Raw genomic sequence first — 15,533 nt, 5'->3', positions numbered from 1 at the left:
TTTGGATTGTGCACGAATTCTTGCCCTAGCGGCGGTTAATGCAGCCTGTCTTACCTTAGAGCTTAGACCCCCTGTGCCTTCAGTGGCGCTATGGTATCGACAGAAAGTCTTTGGTCTTCGCAATAGCATGGTGCCACCAGCACATCTTCCCGCTCGGGCTACAGAGACTTGTCAAGAGAGCAGAGACCTGACTAGTACATGCGGCATAGGGGGCTCTTGAGACGACCTCTCCTTCTCGATTCTGCTGGTTACAACTGGTAGATCACCTTGGAAGGTAGCCTCCTTGGTTCCGTGGATCACCTTGGAACCTCCATTCTCATGACATGGTCTTAATATTGCCATCCACATTGGCGGATAATATTTGTTTCACTTTTGAGATTTCAACATTTGAAACTCAATCTCTCCAGTATATATACAGGATTCTTCGGAGACAAGCATTTTCAAAGGCGAGGATCCGACGGTCTTGCTCTCCAACAATACGTCATTATTTGGCTGTGTACATCGGAATCGACGAACATTGCTGTCAAAGAGTCTTAGTTTGACGCGAAGTGAAAAGACATTCGATCCCAAGATTCTCTTCATCCTGTTGAGAGCTCCGATTGCATTACCTATACGGGCACTAATTCTTTCTGCAACGTGCCAGTGTTTTTTTAGCTATACTTCTCAGGTATTTGAATTTGACCCTTTGCTTCATTACCTCATTACCGCACTTGATCCGAAGCAGTGATTCGATTTCACCATGAATTTTTTTTTTACTCACGTTGGTTTTGAGCTTAATCCGTTTCACCACTCTGTTGATTTCATCAAGTAGTTATTGCAGGCGTTCCTTGCAATTCTCGACGATAGTGATGGCAACGATAAAGTTAACGTCACACATATTTTTTTCCCCAATCAGGCTGATACCTTGAGTGGTCGTGTTTCACAATATACAAATCATTTAGTTAAGCCTTGCTTAACTCCTGAGAGTATTCTGAAGTATTTTGTTAGGCCTACACGATAAGGAATGTCTCAGTGTTCATATACATAGCTGAGATTATTTGATTGCTTTTGATGAGATACCATAATAAGAAAGTATCTTCCAAAGGCTTTCTCTGGGGAGAGCCAAATGTTTTCTCAAATTCGATGGAAATCATGTAAAGTTCAGATTGTCATTCCACAGGATTCTTCAATGAGTACTCGGAATGTGGATATAAGCTCTGCGCAGGAGCGGTTAGATTTGAAGCCATGTTGCTTTGAGTTTGTCATCCAGTTTCAATTGGATATATTGGAGAATGATGTGTGAAAGTAGCGTCCCGGGTATAGATAGTAGGCTTATCCCGCGCCAATTGTCGTACATCGATGCATCACTTTTTTTAGCCTGTCTACAGTAGACATTCTATGCAGCCTGTCTACTTAGTTGATTATTATAAGAGGCTAGTCATTTTGTGTTGTATGTTGTGCATAGCCACTGTTGTCTCAGAACGCGGTTATTTAAGATATGCATGGGAGGTACTTCGCTCTTTACAAGGTCGAAATTAGTGCACCGAGTCTGAGATAAAACTTCATGTTCATATGTATAGTCGGAATTTTTTATTGGTATATTTGGGTTTTATTAGTACAAATAACATACACTTCTATACACTTACACAACGAAAAACGAAAGAGGAGAGGCACCACCAAATTTTCAAGAGTTGTTGAGTTTCCAAAAAATAGGCTAAGTTTCAGATGCGTCCAGAGTTTTGTACTTCTTTTGCTTATTTTTCTAATATATTTGCATGGGAAAGGGGTCCTTTTGACTACCTGTTTGGAAAAACTTCCATTTACTACTCTTTGCAGGTATGATAGAAATTTATTATTCTTTTTTTTGTGCTATCCTCCAATATTACTCTGATTTGCTCTTTTCAAGGGAGTGGTGTCAAGGGAAGTTTAAGATTCTTTTTGCCCCTCCACTTCTTTTGCGTATGACAAGTTACCCGGTGCCAAATAAATCAGTACGGTACCCAGAACTTAAACTAAAATTATACGCTTCGACACTCATGTCGTCAAGTAGAATGTTGGCTTTCAAAGGATTAAAGAAAGAAGAAGGGCTATAGAAACAATATCCCAAATTTCCTCTAGATCCCACTTTTAAACATATTTTTGTCTTGAAGAAAATGTTCCAGGGTTATTTAGATTTAATAAGACTGAGTATCTACCCGCCCCCCTCTCGTAAAAAAAAGGAAAAACGGGAAGAATAATTTCTCGTAATTTTCGTTAGTAGGTCGACTCTAATAAATATATGATCTGAATTTTTCACTTTGCTTTGAGTTAATATTTTAAGATTTTGGATTTTGCCTTCGATCGTAACCAGTGAACCTTCTTCCCATGGCACTCAAGGAACCCTTAGCGGTGTTTAGTGTCTTTTGACAGCTCTTTTTTTTATTTTGGTAGCAAAAGGAGATAATCAAAGTACTGGACGAGGAAGGAAACAACTATTTGTGGTAAAGGCAAAAATAATCAGGGTGCAGCAAAAGCTACTGACGCACTACCATTAAGCCAGACTGGGTCAATTTCTGTCAACTGAGCTAATAAAATTTTAGATTATTTGCTAGATTTAAAAAGAAATTCACTTGCACTTTTCGTGCATAGTTCTATCAAGGTGTGCCTTTGAAAAAATCAACGGTGAAAATATAATCTCAATTCTTCAATTGACAAAATTTAGCCCAGTCTGGTGGAACTTCGGTGAGTAGGTCATGCATCTGGCATAATACACTCACTACGTTCTTTAAAACAGGCAAAATGAATTTTTATGTTCATTACATCTTTATTTGAGGCAAAAATCAAATTATTCGCAACATATGTGCTCAGAAAAATTCAGAAAGCAGAAAAGTTTTACTCACAAAAAAAAATGCTATTTTGAGATCTCTAAAGAATTCACTGTTACTTTTATCACTGTAATAGTCATCGTTTTCACACAAGTAATCATAAATCAATAAGAAGAAAATTGTAGCTATTTACAAGACTACTCCACGGATTGAATAACGTTTACGAAGCAGAAGTGTAGAGAACCGAATTTTTGAAGAATAAACTGCGTGGATCTAAAAGAAAAGAGGATAAATTCAGTTAGACAAGACGGTGTAATACCAAAAAATTTTAAAATACCATCTAATAAAGTAACTTATAATTACATATTTTGTCAAAAAAGGCTGTCTGATGCAGGCATGAGAACAGGAGTTTATTTCATAGAGGGAGTTTTCAATCATATATATATATATATATATATATATATATATATATATATATATATATATATATATATATATATATATATATATATATATATATATATATATATTGAAATATACATATATTTCAGGAAACTAAGAAAAAAAGAATTTCAGGGAGGTCAAGCCTGAGGTAACCCCCACCCTTGCTCTGAGAAGTCTTTTTCTGCATCCAGTAGGCAGTGATAGATATCCATAAAAATAATCAATATAAAGTTTTCAATAATTAGAGAACCTTCCAAGTACAGTTACATTTCCTAACTTATTGTTGAAACTAGGGCAATGATCCCCCCTCACAAAAAAAGAAAAGTCCATAGTGCAGAAACAGATAAAATGCACTTCCGATTATATTAAAAGGAAAATATTTACATCATAGATAAAATCTTGGAATACAGACTGCTCATAAATTAATTGTGATAAAAATATCAGTCTTTCAATGTACGTACTGTTATCAAAAATTTCTTTTTATCCAGTCTATGTTACTATTAGCGTTTGTCACTCTTTACTTCCAGTAGTCAACCGTGAATTTTTTGAGAAAAGAGAAAATGATCAATTCTGGCAACCATTTTGGAAACTTGAAAATAAAAAACAAGTATAACCCCAAGGAACCAAATTTAAAAGAAAACACTTTTGCAAGACAAAATGACCCCAGACCCCAAAACCTGAAAGGATTGAGAGGAACATTTTAAAACCCAACACGTTTTTGGAGAGAACTTTAGCCTCATGGCTCCCATTACCCAGTTAAGTATTTCGCCATTTACAAGCAAGTTTCTCTGTTATTAATAGAGACAAGAAATAAGCAAACACTAAAAACATATATGACAATTCAGCTCTTTTGTGGTTTCGATAGAACATTCACATTTGAAAAAGACCCTTAAATCTTAATAAGTGATTATTCCGTTTATTATTTTTGTAACGGTCGTTTATTCTTGACTACACTTCATTTTCTCAACCATGAAAATACCAGTCTGTAAGGAATAACTTTCAACTATGGCTCAACAACTGTCGCATTAAGCTCCTTTATGGATTTTATTCATGCGATTGAGAATAATTTTTGCGGGCAAGAAAGTTTCAATTCTGCAAAGTTATGAGATTATGTGGTTTGATTGTCGGGAATTTGTGTCTCCGCTAATTCATACACAAAAACGGTATATACCATATCAATCTTAACACTTACTCTGTAATTTCAAAGTATTCAAATCTGAGAATTTTCTCGGTGAAACCTTGCATAAATCTTATGTGCTAAGGTGCAAAATTACGTGACCAAACTGTATGATACGTATTATCAGTTGGTGATTATACCAGTGTAATTTTGCAGAGCATGGGAACAATTTTACCTCAAGCAATTAGTCACTCCTTCAACAAATTAATTGAATATATCTTACCCTGAGACTTTTCACTAAAGATTCAAAAGCTAGTGCATCAGAATTGAGGGAAGTTCAGGAGTTCGTCTTTTGACTTTAATCGAATTTTTTAAACTATGTTTCTTTTGAAATGCCACTTTGTGCTTTGCACGTAGGTGTGATTGACACCTAGTACATACAAGAATTTTTGCAAGATTCAAAGACAACAAGACTTAAGATGGATTTAGCAAGGACCTGTTCCACGAATAGATAGCTCAAATAAGTCTAAAAAATCTTCGTGGGTATTTTAAAAGACATCCATCGATGCAAGAATGGTCAAAGATGGGTATGAAACCAACGAACGAAAATAACAGTGACTTTAGGATATTTTTACTTACTATCTTAGTTCTGATCCTAAACTTAAGTAGCCCTGTCGATGCTAAAGATATTGGAGTTTGCTCCTTATATATTGGTGATTCTAAAAAGTAGCCTGAATCAAGAAAGTCAACTTTTGAGGTCCTAAGATTCATACATTCAAAACAGCTCAAATGCATAATCCTATTCCTTCTGTCTGAGCTTATATAGTCACTATTTTTGCTATTGACCTCTGAAATGTATTGAGTTGGTGTTTTACTTCATGTGGGACTATAAAAACGGGGACATGAATACTCTTTAACCCAAACACTTTCTTTATACCAACGTTTCTTAACCCTTTTCAACCTTTTTCAACCTTTTTCTGTAGAGTGCCAGAACAAAAACAAAATAAATATCGAAAGATATTACATACTCACTTGTCCAAAAGTCACTGAAGTATTTTGGCCTTAGGTAGTAATTTATTTACACTAATGCAATCATAAAGAAATATACAATTAAAAAATGACTGGGTCTGGAATAGAGCAATTGTAAAAGGAAAATATAATGGAAATCGCCTAGAATTAGTCTTTTTTTCTTTTCTCCATCATTTCATATACAACCTATTTTCAAGATTACAACCTCATAATCGTATCCTTTACGTGATGAAAAAGTACTAATGTAAATAAGCATTTGTTTTGTCCTCTATATTGCATTAAAACCACACGATTTTTTTTCCAATGAAAAAATTCACTTTTATTAAAGCATATTTTCATTTCGAGTCAACGAACCAGCGGCCAATTATGAGAGCTTCTGCACAATATACCTTCCTGAGACGTATTAGGGTTCTGAAAAAATATTGCTTTGCTTAAGTAGAGAAGATCACCCAAAAGTCACAAAAATCGAAAATATAGCATTTTAATATTTACATTCAGGGGGAGGGGTATGCCAAATAGCAAGATTGGAAGGTATGCACCTTTGAAAACAATAGAAGCTCTAGCTCATACTAGTTGCATGCATCATGTCAAAATTCAAGTTACTTTTGATCCTATTTATTGGGACATTATTTTTAATTAACTTGTCCAATATTGGCTATTAAAAAGGCATGTTCTATTTAGTATGTTTGCAATAGGCTATTTATTGATTTGTTTAACTTTATACATTTAAACGACAATTGAAAATATCAAATTCCTTGAATTTTCTGAGAGATTGAATGGTCTGATATAAGAGATGAGGTGCTTAAAATCTAGTCTAGTGACCAAATATGACGAGGAATTAGGGTTATAGATTCTTTTTGTCTAGATTTTTTTCAACTTTTTTTTATGTAAATCCTTGGCTCAGAAATAAAGTAACCTATAAATAAATAAACTCCTCCTCGAACTTCTAAATGTAGTTTTTGATTTGTCAGGGCACAGACGTGGATACATTTGTCTACCTTCCCCCATACTCTACTCTTTTACAATACGATACCAATTCAAATGAATTTATCATGTCAAAACAAGGACTCTGGGTAATGGAATGAAGAACTGCACACAACATTCTCCCGGTTTTATATTTTCAGGTTGTGTGCTAGAGCGTAAATTATCTCAAACATTTTGACAGCAGATCACTTTTGATTATCCAATTTCTGTCCGGCGGAAAAGACGTGTCATTTAGCCAAGAAAGGACGTTGCAATTTGATGTTACAGTAGAAGCTCCGAACAGTTGGCAACACTGCCCGGAATTAAAGTTTGCTTGCGGTCGCAATTATAGAGCTTGGTTGATGTAATCACGAGTTTTCAACGATATTCCGTCAAAGTAAAGACAGATTACCTAATGACGAAGACCAATGAAAAGCAAGAGAAGTAATCAAGCCATACATCAAGTTTGTGTTACGGTCCTTGTGACTTTTGAAATCTCACGAAACCTACTATAGGCTAAGCTTGCGTCTCCCATGAAATGACGGATTATGACCACTTCTTTATAATCAAAATCCTACCAATTGCCAAAGTGACGAATGAAGTCAAATTCTTTCTTTTGATATATTATTTTAATTTCTTCGTGCAAATATCGACACAATTTTCGAAAGTCACACAAGTAAGAAAGAACAAATTTCTGATCTATCGATCCTCGGGAATTCGGAAAATATAGACCCATCCTTCCTGTACAATAAAGGCCAGCATTTTCTATTCATTTGGCATTAGTTCAGTTTTTGAATATGACGAATGACGAATAGAACCCATTTCTTTCGCTGAGATAGGGTCAGATAGATTTGGTGGACAATTTCAAATACTAGATGTCTGTAATAAATAGTAACGGGGAATGCAGGGCGAAATACACGTGAATGACAGCAACATCTTTTGCCTTTACTAAGCTCCGTAAACCGCACGTGTAAAAGCGAAAATCCACACTCGAAGGACGATTCGAATATACGAATCTTAAGTCCACTTTATCCTTCCTTATGGCTGCAAATCTGACCAGTAAAACACACTAAAAGTTAAGTCCTCAATTCTTTTGACCATAGATATATGAGGCAATTTTTTGGAAATTTCTGTGTATAATGTCAAATAAACTATAACACAGCGACGCGGAAAGAATTATGCATGAACAAAAAAAAATATATTTTTACGATTTGAATGAAAAATGACAAGAAATTCAAGAAAAACTAGGATTTCAGAAGGAGCCCAGATAGTTCCCCTGAGTACGTCCCTGCTTTGCACTTTTATTATAAAGCGTCACCGTCTCTCATGATTTGGACATGCTTGTCGAAGCTCACCAGAACCTTCGTCTCAAACACGTTTGGATACAACCTCTTCCTGGACAAAAAAAAGACAACGCGTGGCAGCCAGATAAAATTCTAGCTTAATGCCATCATAGCCAACTTAGAGTCAAAGTTTTCGTCAATGGCCATCCATGGATCTATCATGGCATAAAACCGTTTCTCCCATGACCTGGGAGTATTTACAAGTAGATTTTGATCATCTGCCACCTCCTACAATCAGGTAGGGCTACACATCCGATTGTGTCCCGAGTTAAGTGCAAGTGAGTCAAGTACAGCCAAAATCAAAACATGCATTCATTAAAGAACGTTCAGAAATTAAATAAAAAAACAAGTTTTTTAAACTGCAAGTAAGGAGCGACATTAAAACTTAAAACAAACAGAAATTATTTCGTACATAAAAGGTGTTGACCCCTCCTCAACACCTCGCTCTTTACGCTAAAGTTTTTTTATTGTTTTAAAAAGTAGAACTGAGAGAAAGAGTCAAAGTTTAGCGTAAAGAACCAGGCGTTGAGGAGGGGTCAACCCCTTTTATATACGGAATAATTTCTGTTCGTTTTAAGTTTTAATGTCGCTTCTTACTTGCAGTTAATCTGAATTAAACAGAAAGTTGAAAACAGTTGTTCCCAGTCGGTTAAAACAGGAGCTTTTGACAAACAAGTAGAAAAACAGAACAGTCAATGAAATGAAGATACAATCATCCTCCATAAAGCACCGGAACGGTTTCAAAAGTTGTCAGAACGAAAATTATTTAAAATATTTGTCAGAATAAGGGGTTTCAGAGGTGCTGTGTTGACTTGCTGAATACATATCAAACGACCGGGGGATTCACCAAAAAGACCCCTAAAGTGTATGTTTGTAATTATTTATCTCGTAGCTGGTTTGTAATAAAGTAGTTAAAATGAAAATTAACAAGAAAATGAGTTATTTTGAATTTATTTTCACGAGATTTGGTATTATAAAAAAAAATCCCCTCGCACTACAAAAAAAATGGAAGTCAATTAAAAGACACTGATTGTTCAGTAATTTTCTTTGAAAACTAAAGAATGGATAAATTTCATCTAGTCAAATAAACAGCCTCAAGAAACAAATAAGTTAAATAATAAAGAAATATGGAAGAATAAAGCCTTTAACCTTTTACCTTAATTTTGTAAACACTGACAAACAGAATCAGAACCAAAAATTATTACACCATTGTTCGAGTATAATTGTTTTGTACGATTGCTATTTTTTTCACAAATAACCTGAGTTTTACGCCTGTAGTACATAATAAACAAAATGCTATTTTGAACAAAGAAAATACAATCTCACAATGTGAAATATTCGCTGTTGCTCAATAATCTATATATAAACTCCAATTGTTCCCCGAAAAGGTTATTCAAATTAAATAAGAAATTAAAATGAAATTGGAACGAACAATGCAATTTGGGCAATTTCACAGAAAAAAGGTCAAAATTATTTGATCAACATGTTTCTGGAAAATGTGATCTGCTTGGCCTTTTTAAGAAATTTATCATATGCTCCAGTTGCAACTTTAAGACTATGGGTCTCACTCTCTCCCTCTGTACATATGAATCAAGAGAAGGGAGAGTTAGGAAGATTTTAATTGAAGGCCATCGATGGGTTGATCCCAGCAATCAAGAACAAGGGGGGAAAGGAGGCTTTCAGCCAATGCACTTTTCCAAAATACGATATTCTTATGATTTCTCTATATTTTACTACAGCTTTCATACCATTTGCATATTTTATACTACTTTAGCTAATCTGGGACCCTTCAAAATCCTTCCTCCCAATATCAACTAATGTTTATGTTCCTTGTTTAAATGTTTTCATGTCTAAAATATGCAAAAAGATAAAGCATTAAAAACTATAGAATCACAAAACTTATAGTTTATACTTGGTTATACTAATTTACCAAAAAAAAAAACCAAAGAAATCAGAAATCTAAGGATAAAAAATGTAAGAAATACATTTCAGGTTTATTATTTTCATAGCGTTCATGAGAAGTTTCCTGACTTGATAATTCCTATAAGGGATACACTTCATCCCTCCCCCTTATGTGCAGCTAAGCATATATGATGACGTCAGTTCATGAAAATCGGGGGGGGGGAATATATTTTTCAAAATCTAGGGAGGTTATTTTGCATATTTTTACTCAGTTTTTTCAGCAAATACCAAAAACAGATATTTTCAATGAAAATACAAAAAGTATATTTCAAAGTTTTGGGAGGATCAACAAATCTAGAGTTAAAATTTTAGCTCCTCTCCCCCCTAATTGATGCCACTGAGTATGTACAATTTGATATTTTTATGTTCCACTTTAACCGTTCTTGCTATAAAAAGGGAGCTGTCACCCAGCAGCCCACACATTACAGGTTTTATCCAGAAGTATTCCTTAGAATGAAGAAGGTTAAGGGAAAGGGGAAAACCCCCCCCCCAAATTCTGTATTTATCTAAAGGCTCACTGAACGGTAGAACCTTTGGACCTAAAACATACTTTTAGAGGCTTCAGGAATCCCTTCCCCCTCTTTCAGCCATAGAACGATCCTTTAACACTTCTCCTTAATAGCTGGTACGGCACTATACCCCACTGTACATAATCTTATGAGCCCTCAAATGAACCAACTCAGTTAAATGTATTTTAAACATTCAAGAACTATGCAAATAACATAGAAAACCCTTGAGATTTTGGGAGGCGACCTACAACATAAAAAGGAGATAAGGGGAGAAAAAATATAATTCCAACACGAAATTGCAAATGGAATGACTGAGTTTGGCAGAAGTGCTTCAGATATTTTGATTCCTTTGATCTTCTATTTTTAGCCCATAATATTAGGACATTATATAACAACAGGAGCTGACACCAATTTAGTTTGAGGGGAAAAAAGAACAGAAAAACACACATTGGTTACATAAATTTTCAAATCATTGAAACTGATCGAAGATACTAGGGTTTCAGAACGGGAAATTTATAAATATCATATACAATCTATAATCTTCAGTACAAGCAGTTGATTATTTATTAGCATCAACTGTTCAAAAACTCCAGTCCAGACATGTTTTCCCATGATAAACGACATAAAAAAATCAACATATTAAAAACCATCTCGCAGCAGTAGCTGTAAAACAAGAAGTCTATAGTTTAGCGCTCTAATCATGGGTTTGTCTTGCATATAGATTTCTACTGACAATAAAAATCCCAAAGACATCAAAGGCGAAGATATGCAATTGAGAGTCATAAACAAACATGGAATTGGTTATAGCCATTATAAGTCATTGCAAATGGTCAGATGATTTAAATCTTAGAACTCCTGATTGAAACGTTGGCAACTTGGGTCTGGTCACAGCTTGATGTAAATTATTATATGTATCGAATTTTTGAATGGTTTTTATGATATTTATGCAAGTTGAATTTAAAATGTATCTGAATTCATTACTATCACTTTTTTAAAACTGTGGGACAATATTTAGAGATAAGAGAAATTATAACCTGCACATGAATTAAGTAAATATGTCGCTTCACTTTGTTGGGAGAGGGAGAGACACAGCCGGTAACTTTTATAGGGTAAAATAAATGAATAAAAAATAATTAACCAACCACCAATTTCCGGGAAATTCCTTTTGTTTTAGTACACATATTTGATTTTGTATACTAAGAGAGGGGTGTATATTCCCGTGGACCTCCCGAAATGACAACCCTGAAACTGAATTAGACTGCTCAAACTTAAAAGCAAGTTCTTCTTAAAAAGAATCCTTTTGGAATTTTAAAAGAATGGCAATGAGTGCCACAACAATCCCAATAATAAGTGCCTCAAAAATACCGTTACATCTGGACATTCACGAGTGTCCAACCCTCACTTAGTCAGTCACAGGTTGTCAAACATAGTCAATACTTTTTCCTTTGTTTTTACAGAAGAATGCCTTTAATTTACAAATTCATTAAATAAATTGAAAAATTTTGCCCCTCCGGATTTTGAAAAATACCATCCCCTAATTTTCGTAAAATGAAATCACGATGATCATGTAACGATGAGCAACTAGGATGTCCCTCAAAAACAAATTTAGACGAGATTTATCACCAAAAACAACCTAACTTAAACAATTTTTTTTGCAATCCTGGCTACTATGGCGATATTTATGTTGCTTGAAATAAAACTTCATCATTTTTCAGGGGGGGGACACAGTAAATAACTTTCATAGAAGACTTATTAAATAAAAGTTAAATTTTTAACCAGCTTCCCATTTTTTGGGAATTTTCCATATATATATATATATATATATATATATATATATATATATATATATATATATATATATATATATATATATATATATATATATATATATATCATGAAAAGAGAAATCACCAATGCAACAGCACAAACACAAAAAAAAAAAAAAAAAAAAAAAAAAAAAAAAAAAGAGAGAGAGAGACAGAAGGAGAAAAGGAAGACTGTTTTCCTAAATTAGTGATTAATATAGACAAGCACTTGAATGAGGCCTTAACCCTACTCATCCATACAATCACATAGTCAAACAGCATAGCCACACACAAGTCGTCATTTACCAAACAATAGAAAAAATAATATAGACATTCAGAGGCAACACCCATATATATAATATATATATATCGTATATATATATATATATATATATATATATATATATATATAGACATATATATATATCATATATATATATATATATATATATATATATATATATATATATATATATATATATATATATATATATATATATTCAATAAATAAAGACACGGAGAATTTAAATATTGACCCAATTTATGATTATCTTTTGAAAAATGAGCCAATAGTCAATAAGGGAATTAAAATTTTACATAATCACCAGTGGACAAGATTACCTACTAGGTTTGGTCCAGTAGGTAATATCTACTGGACCAAAAAGAGTTGCTTCAATATTAGCTAACAAGAGGGTTATTTCGCAACAGAATAGTTAACTTGGTTTCAATTTTTTAATTTTTCTTCAGTTCCTTTGATGTTCTCATTGAATTAACTCTAATAGCTTCTTTTCCCTACATGGATCAGTTGGGACAGTTGTATTTATTATTATTAGTGGTGGTTTGATTTGTTTTTAGTTTAGTGTCTTTTTATATTGTGCTGAGCACGCCTAGTTTAGACGCAGGCGAAATATTCGCGTTATTTTAGTCTTTCAACTCTTTTCTCTCTACTGGCCACATTCTCGTTTGAGTTTTTTTTGTATGTATAAAATAGTTTATTTTATTTTTTGGGAGGGAGGGGCAGAAGAAGATAATATTGTAATTCGGACCCTGTAGAATTAAGCATACAAAAAATTGAGCACATTTTTGCAAAATTTGATTGGTAATGGTTTAAGCCGTATCCAGAAGAGAGGGCTCAGGGCTTAACACACACCCCCTCCCCGTAAATTTTGTCAGACTCCAAAACCTAACTGAAATACATATAAACACATTTTTGATGTTTTTTTATCCTTCCTCGCGCACAAAAATACCAACTCACACCCCAACAAGAACCTGGGCATGCCCTAAGCAATGGTTATAATTTGTAATCTCTGGCTTCTGAATGGTCAGCATTTTCTTAAATTAAAACAAACAGGATTGTGAGCACATATTGAAAATTGAGTGCCCATTGATTTTAAAAACTTTTTAGGGTGTTCTCATTAGAAAGAAACAATTAAATTGTACCCCCTAGATTTTGAAATGTGTCCCCCCCCTTGCAAATTTTGCGAATTGACATTATTGGACTAGAATGGTCATTGCACAAATAAGCGACGCAAGCGCAACTTCCATATACATATCTTTCGCGTAGTAATTATACATCACAATTTTATACTAAAAATAATCACAATAACTACATTCAATCTAAAATATCGGACTAGCTAATCATCCTATAGGTTGATTTTTAGGTATACCTGCTTTGATAAGGATAAGAAATCTTCAGATTCATCTTCCCACGTTAAAATATGCCTTCCGTATAATTTGCACATATGGATTCATAGTGAAAACAGCCTTTCTCAGTAGGGTAGCTATTCAGTGTTGATTTCACTCAACCTCTTTATGATTAGGTTCATTAAGTTGCAGGTAACTATAATCGTCACTAGTAGTGCTTTTCGTTATGTTATCTTGTTTGCGTCGACATGGTTAGAGGGATAGATCATGGGCATTTTTCTGATTTGGCCCTTGTCTGTATTTATAGCCCTGTTAGTACAACAGGAAATTGTTGTAATGTGTATTATCTGGAATCTGAAAGTTGGGTATTTCCGAAGACCACACTGCTTTTCCAAGACGATAAATAACGGTTCAAATAGGGATAAACATTTATTAGACAATAAAAATAAAAAAATACAAGATATTCTGCTCACATGAAACAGTGATGAAAAGGAAGGATTCCTTTTTTTCTTCTTTATTATATATTCCAGAGCTGAATTAAAAACTAACAAGAATTTTATATAATAATGGTTTAAAGGTATCTTTAAAGAGTAGTAATACTTTGGATAGTTTTCTAAATTCTGGATTGTCAGGGAAACAATTGAAATTAAGACAATTTTATTCAAGACTCTCGCTTTGAGTAGAGATGCAGGTGAATTCGGCTTTCAAATTATTACTTTTATAATTTTATTTTATAAATTATACAAAAAATCTTTTTCAACTCAATACCGGAAGCAACTCTACTTGACTTGCTAGTTTCCGGTTCATTAGTTTATTTTAATGAACAGTTGGGTAGCGGTCAGTGTTGTGACAAGTACATGAAATTTGCACATAAGCATCAAGTATTAAGTATTTCCAATTTTTGTACTTAAGTATGAAGTACAAGACTACAATTGTACTTAAGTAGTACTTGAGTTTTAAGCACAGAACTAGTACTTAAGTAGTACTTCAAGTACTACTTAATTACAACTCTACTAACAACATTTCCAGCTTATTCATATCTAGTCGTGTAATGGAAACAAAACAAAGTCATATAATAAAGACATTATGCAGTTTAAACAAATAATCAAGCACCACGAGAGACAGAAGAGCTCCACTTCTTGGAACGTTAGTTAGTTTTAAACAGTAACGGTGCCACATGTATCCAACTGACGAAAGTCATCAAACAGTCTACCAAAGTAACTAATTCCAGGTAGTTCTACGAACTCTTCAACGGTCGTTTTCTTCTTTTTCCGTTTAGTCCGAATTGCACTGTTCTAGTTCAAGAAACATTGAAAGAGGCATGGCCTCCCCTGCTCAAGGTTAATAATTCGTCTTCCGGTTGAGATGCTGGTACTGGGAATTTGCTTTTAGTACTGCTAAGCACTCAAATCTGAGGTCTCCTATCAAATTCCTTCGTGAAGACAAAATGTTGAAACCAGTTGAAATAAGTCTTTCAACCGGAGGTGAAGTTGGCAATACACAGTTGTAGTTTCGGAAAACTTGCCGCACATGAGGGTAATCCTTAAGAACGTAAAGGACCTTCCATTTGTCTCCTAGAAACCGCAAAACCTCTATCTTTACTTTGCTAACTGCAGAGTTAGGCTGTGATAAATCGCTTCTGAGAATTCGTTGAAACCATCCCCTGACAAGTGGCTGGACTTGAAGTCATCAGGATCTTTTGTTCTCATCCTTTTAGCCTCCTCAACCAACATTGTTGCAGCTACTTCTTTGAAGCTGTCGGGGAATATTTTGTTCTTGAACATGGGCATGCTTCATGTTGCAAGGACGTACTCTTTGTGGCTTTGGATGGAGCCCCCCCCCCAGAAAGCTAAACCGCCGCTCAACACCATGCAGTAGTGCGCTAACCAATGGCACAGTGTACTCCACAGCCTGCTTTAGCTTCATCAGTTTTT

General features: G+C 34.4%; 1 protein-coding gene across 3 annotated transcripts in view; it reads right to left on the bottom strand.

Annotated features, from left to right (window-relative positions):
- Positions 1-1,554: 1,554 nt before the first annotated feature.
- Positions 1,555-15,533, bottom strand: part of LOC136036192 (dachshund homolog 1-like) — a 120,527-nt gene continuing 106,548 nt past the window's right edge. For all 3 annotated transcript variants that reach the window (XM_065718267.1, XM_065718269.1, XM_065718268.1), the window contains one exon: positions 1,555-3,056. In XM_065718267.1, the coding sequence (XP_065574339.1) occupies positions 3,004-3,056 (53 nt within the window). In that variant the 3' untranslated portion in view covers positions 1,555-3,003. The remainder of the gene's footprint in view (positions 3,057-15,533) is intronic.

The sequence above is a fragment of the Artemia franciscana genome, chromosome 15 (assembly GCF_032884065.1).
Source record: "Artemia franciscana chromosome 15, ASM3288406v1, whole genome shotgun sequence".
Lineage (NCBI taxonomy): Eukaryota > Metazoa > Arthropoda > Branchiopoda > Anostraca > Artemiidae > Artemia > Artemia franciscana.
This window is presented reverse-complemented; position numbering and strand designations above follow the sequence as displayed.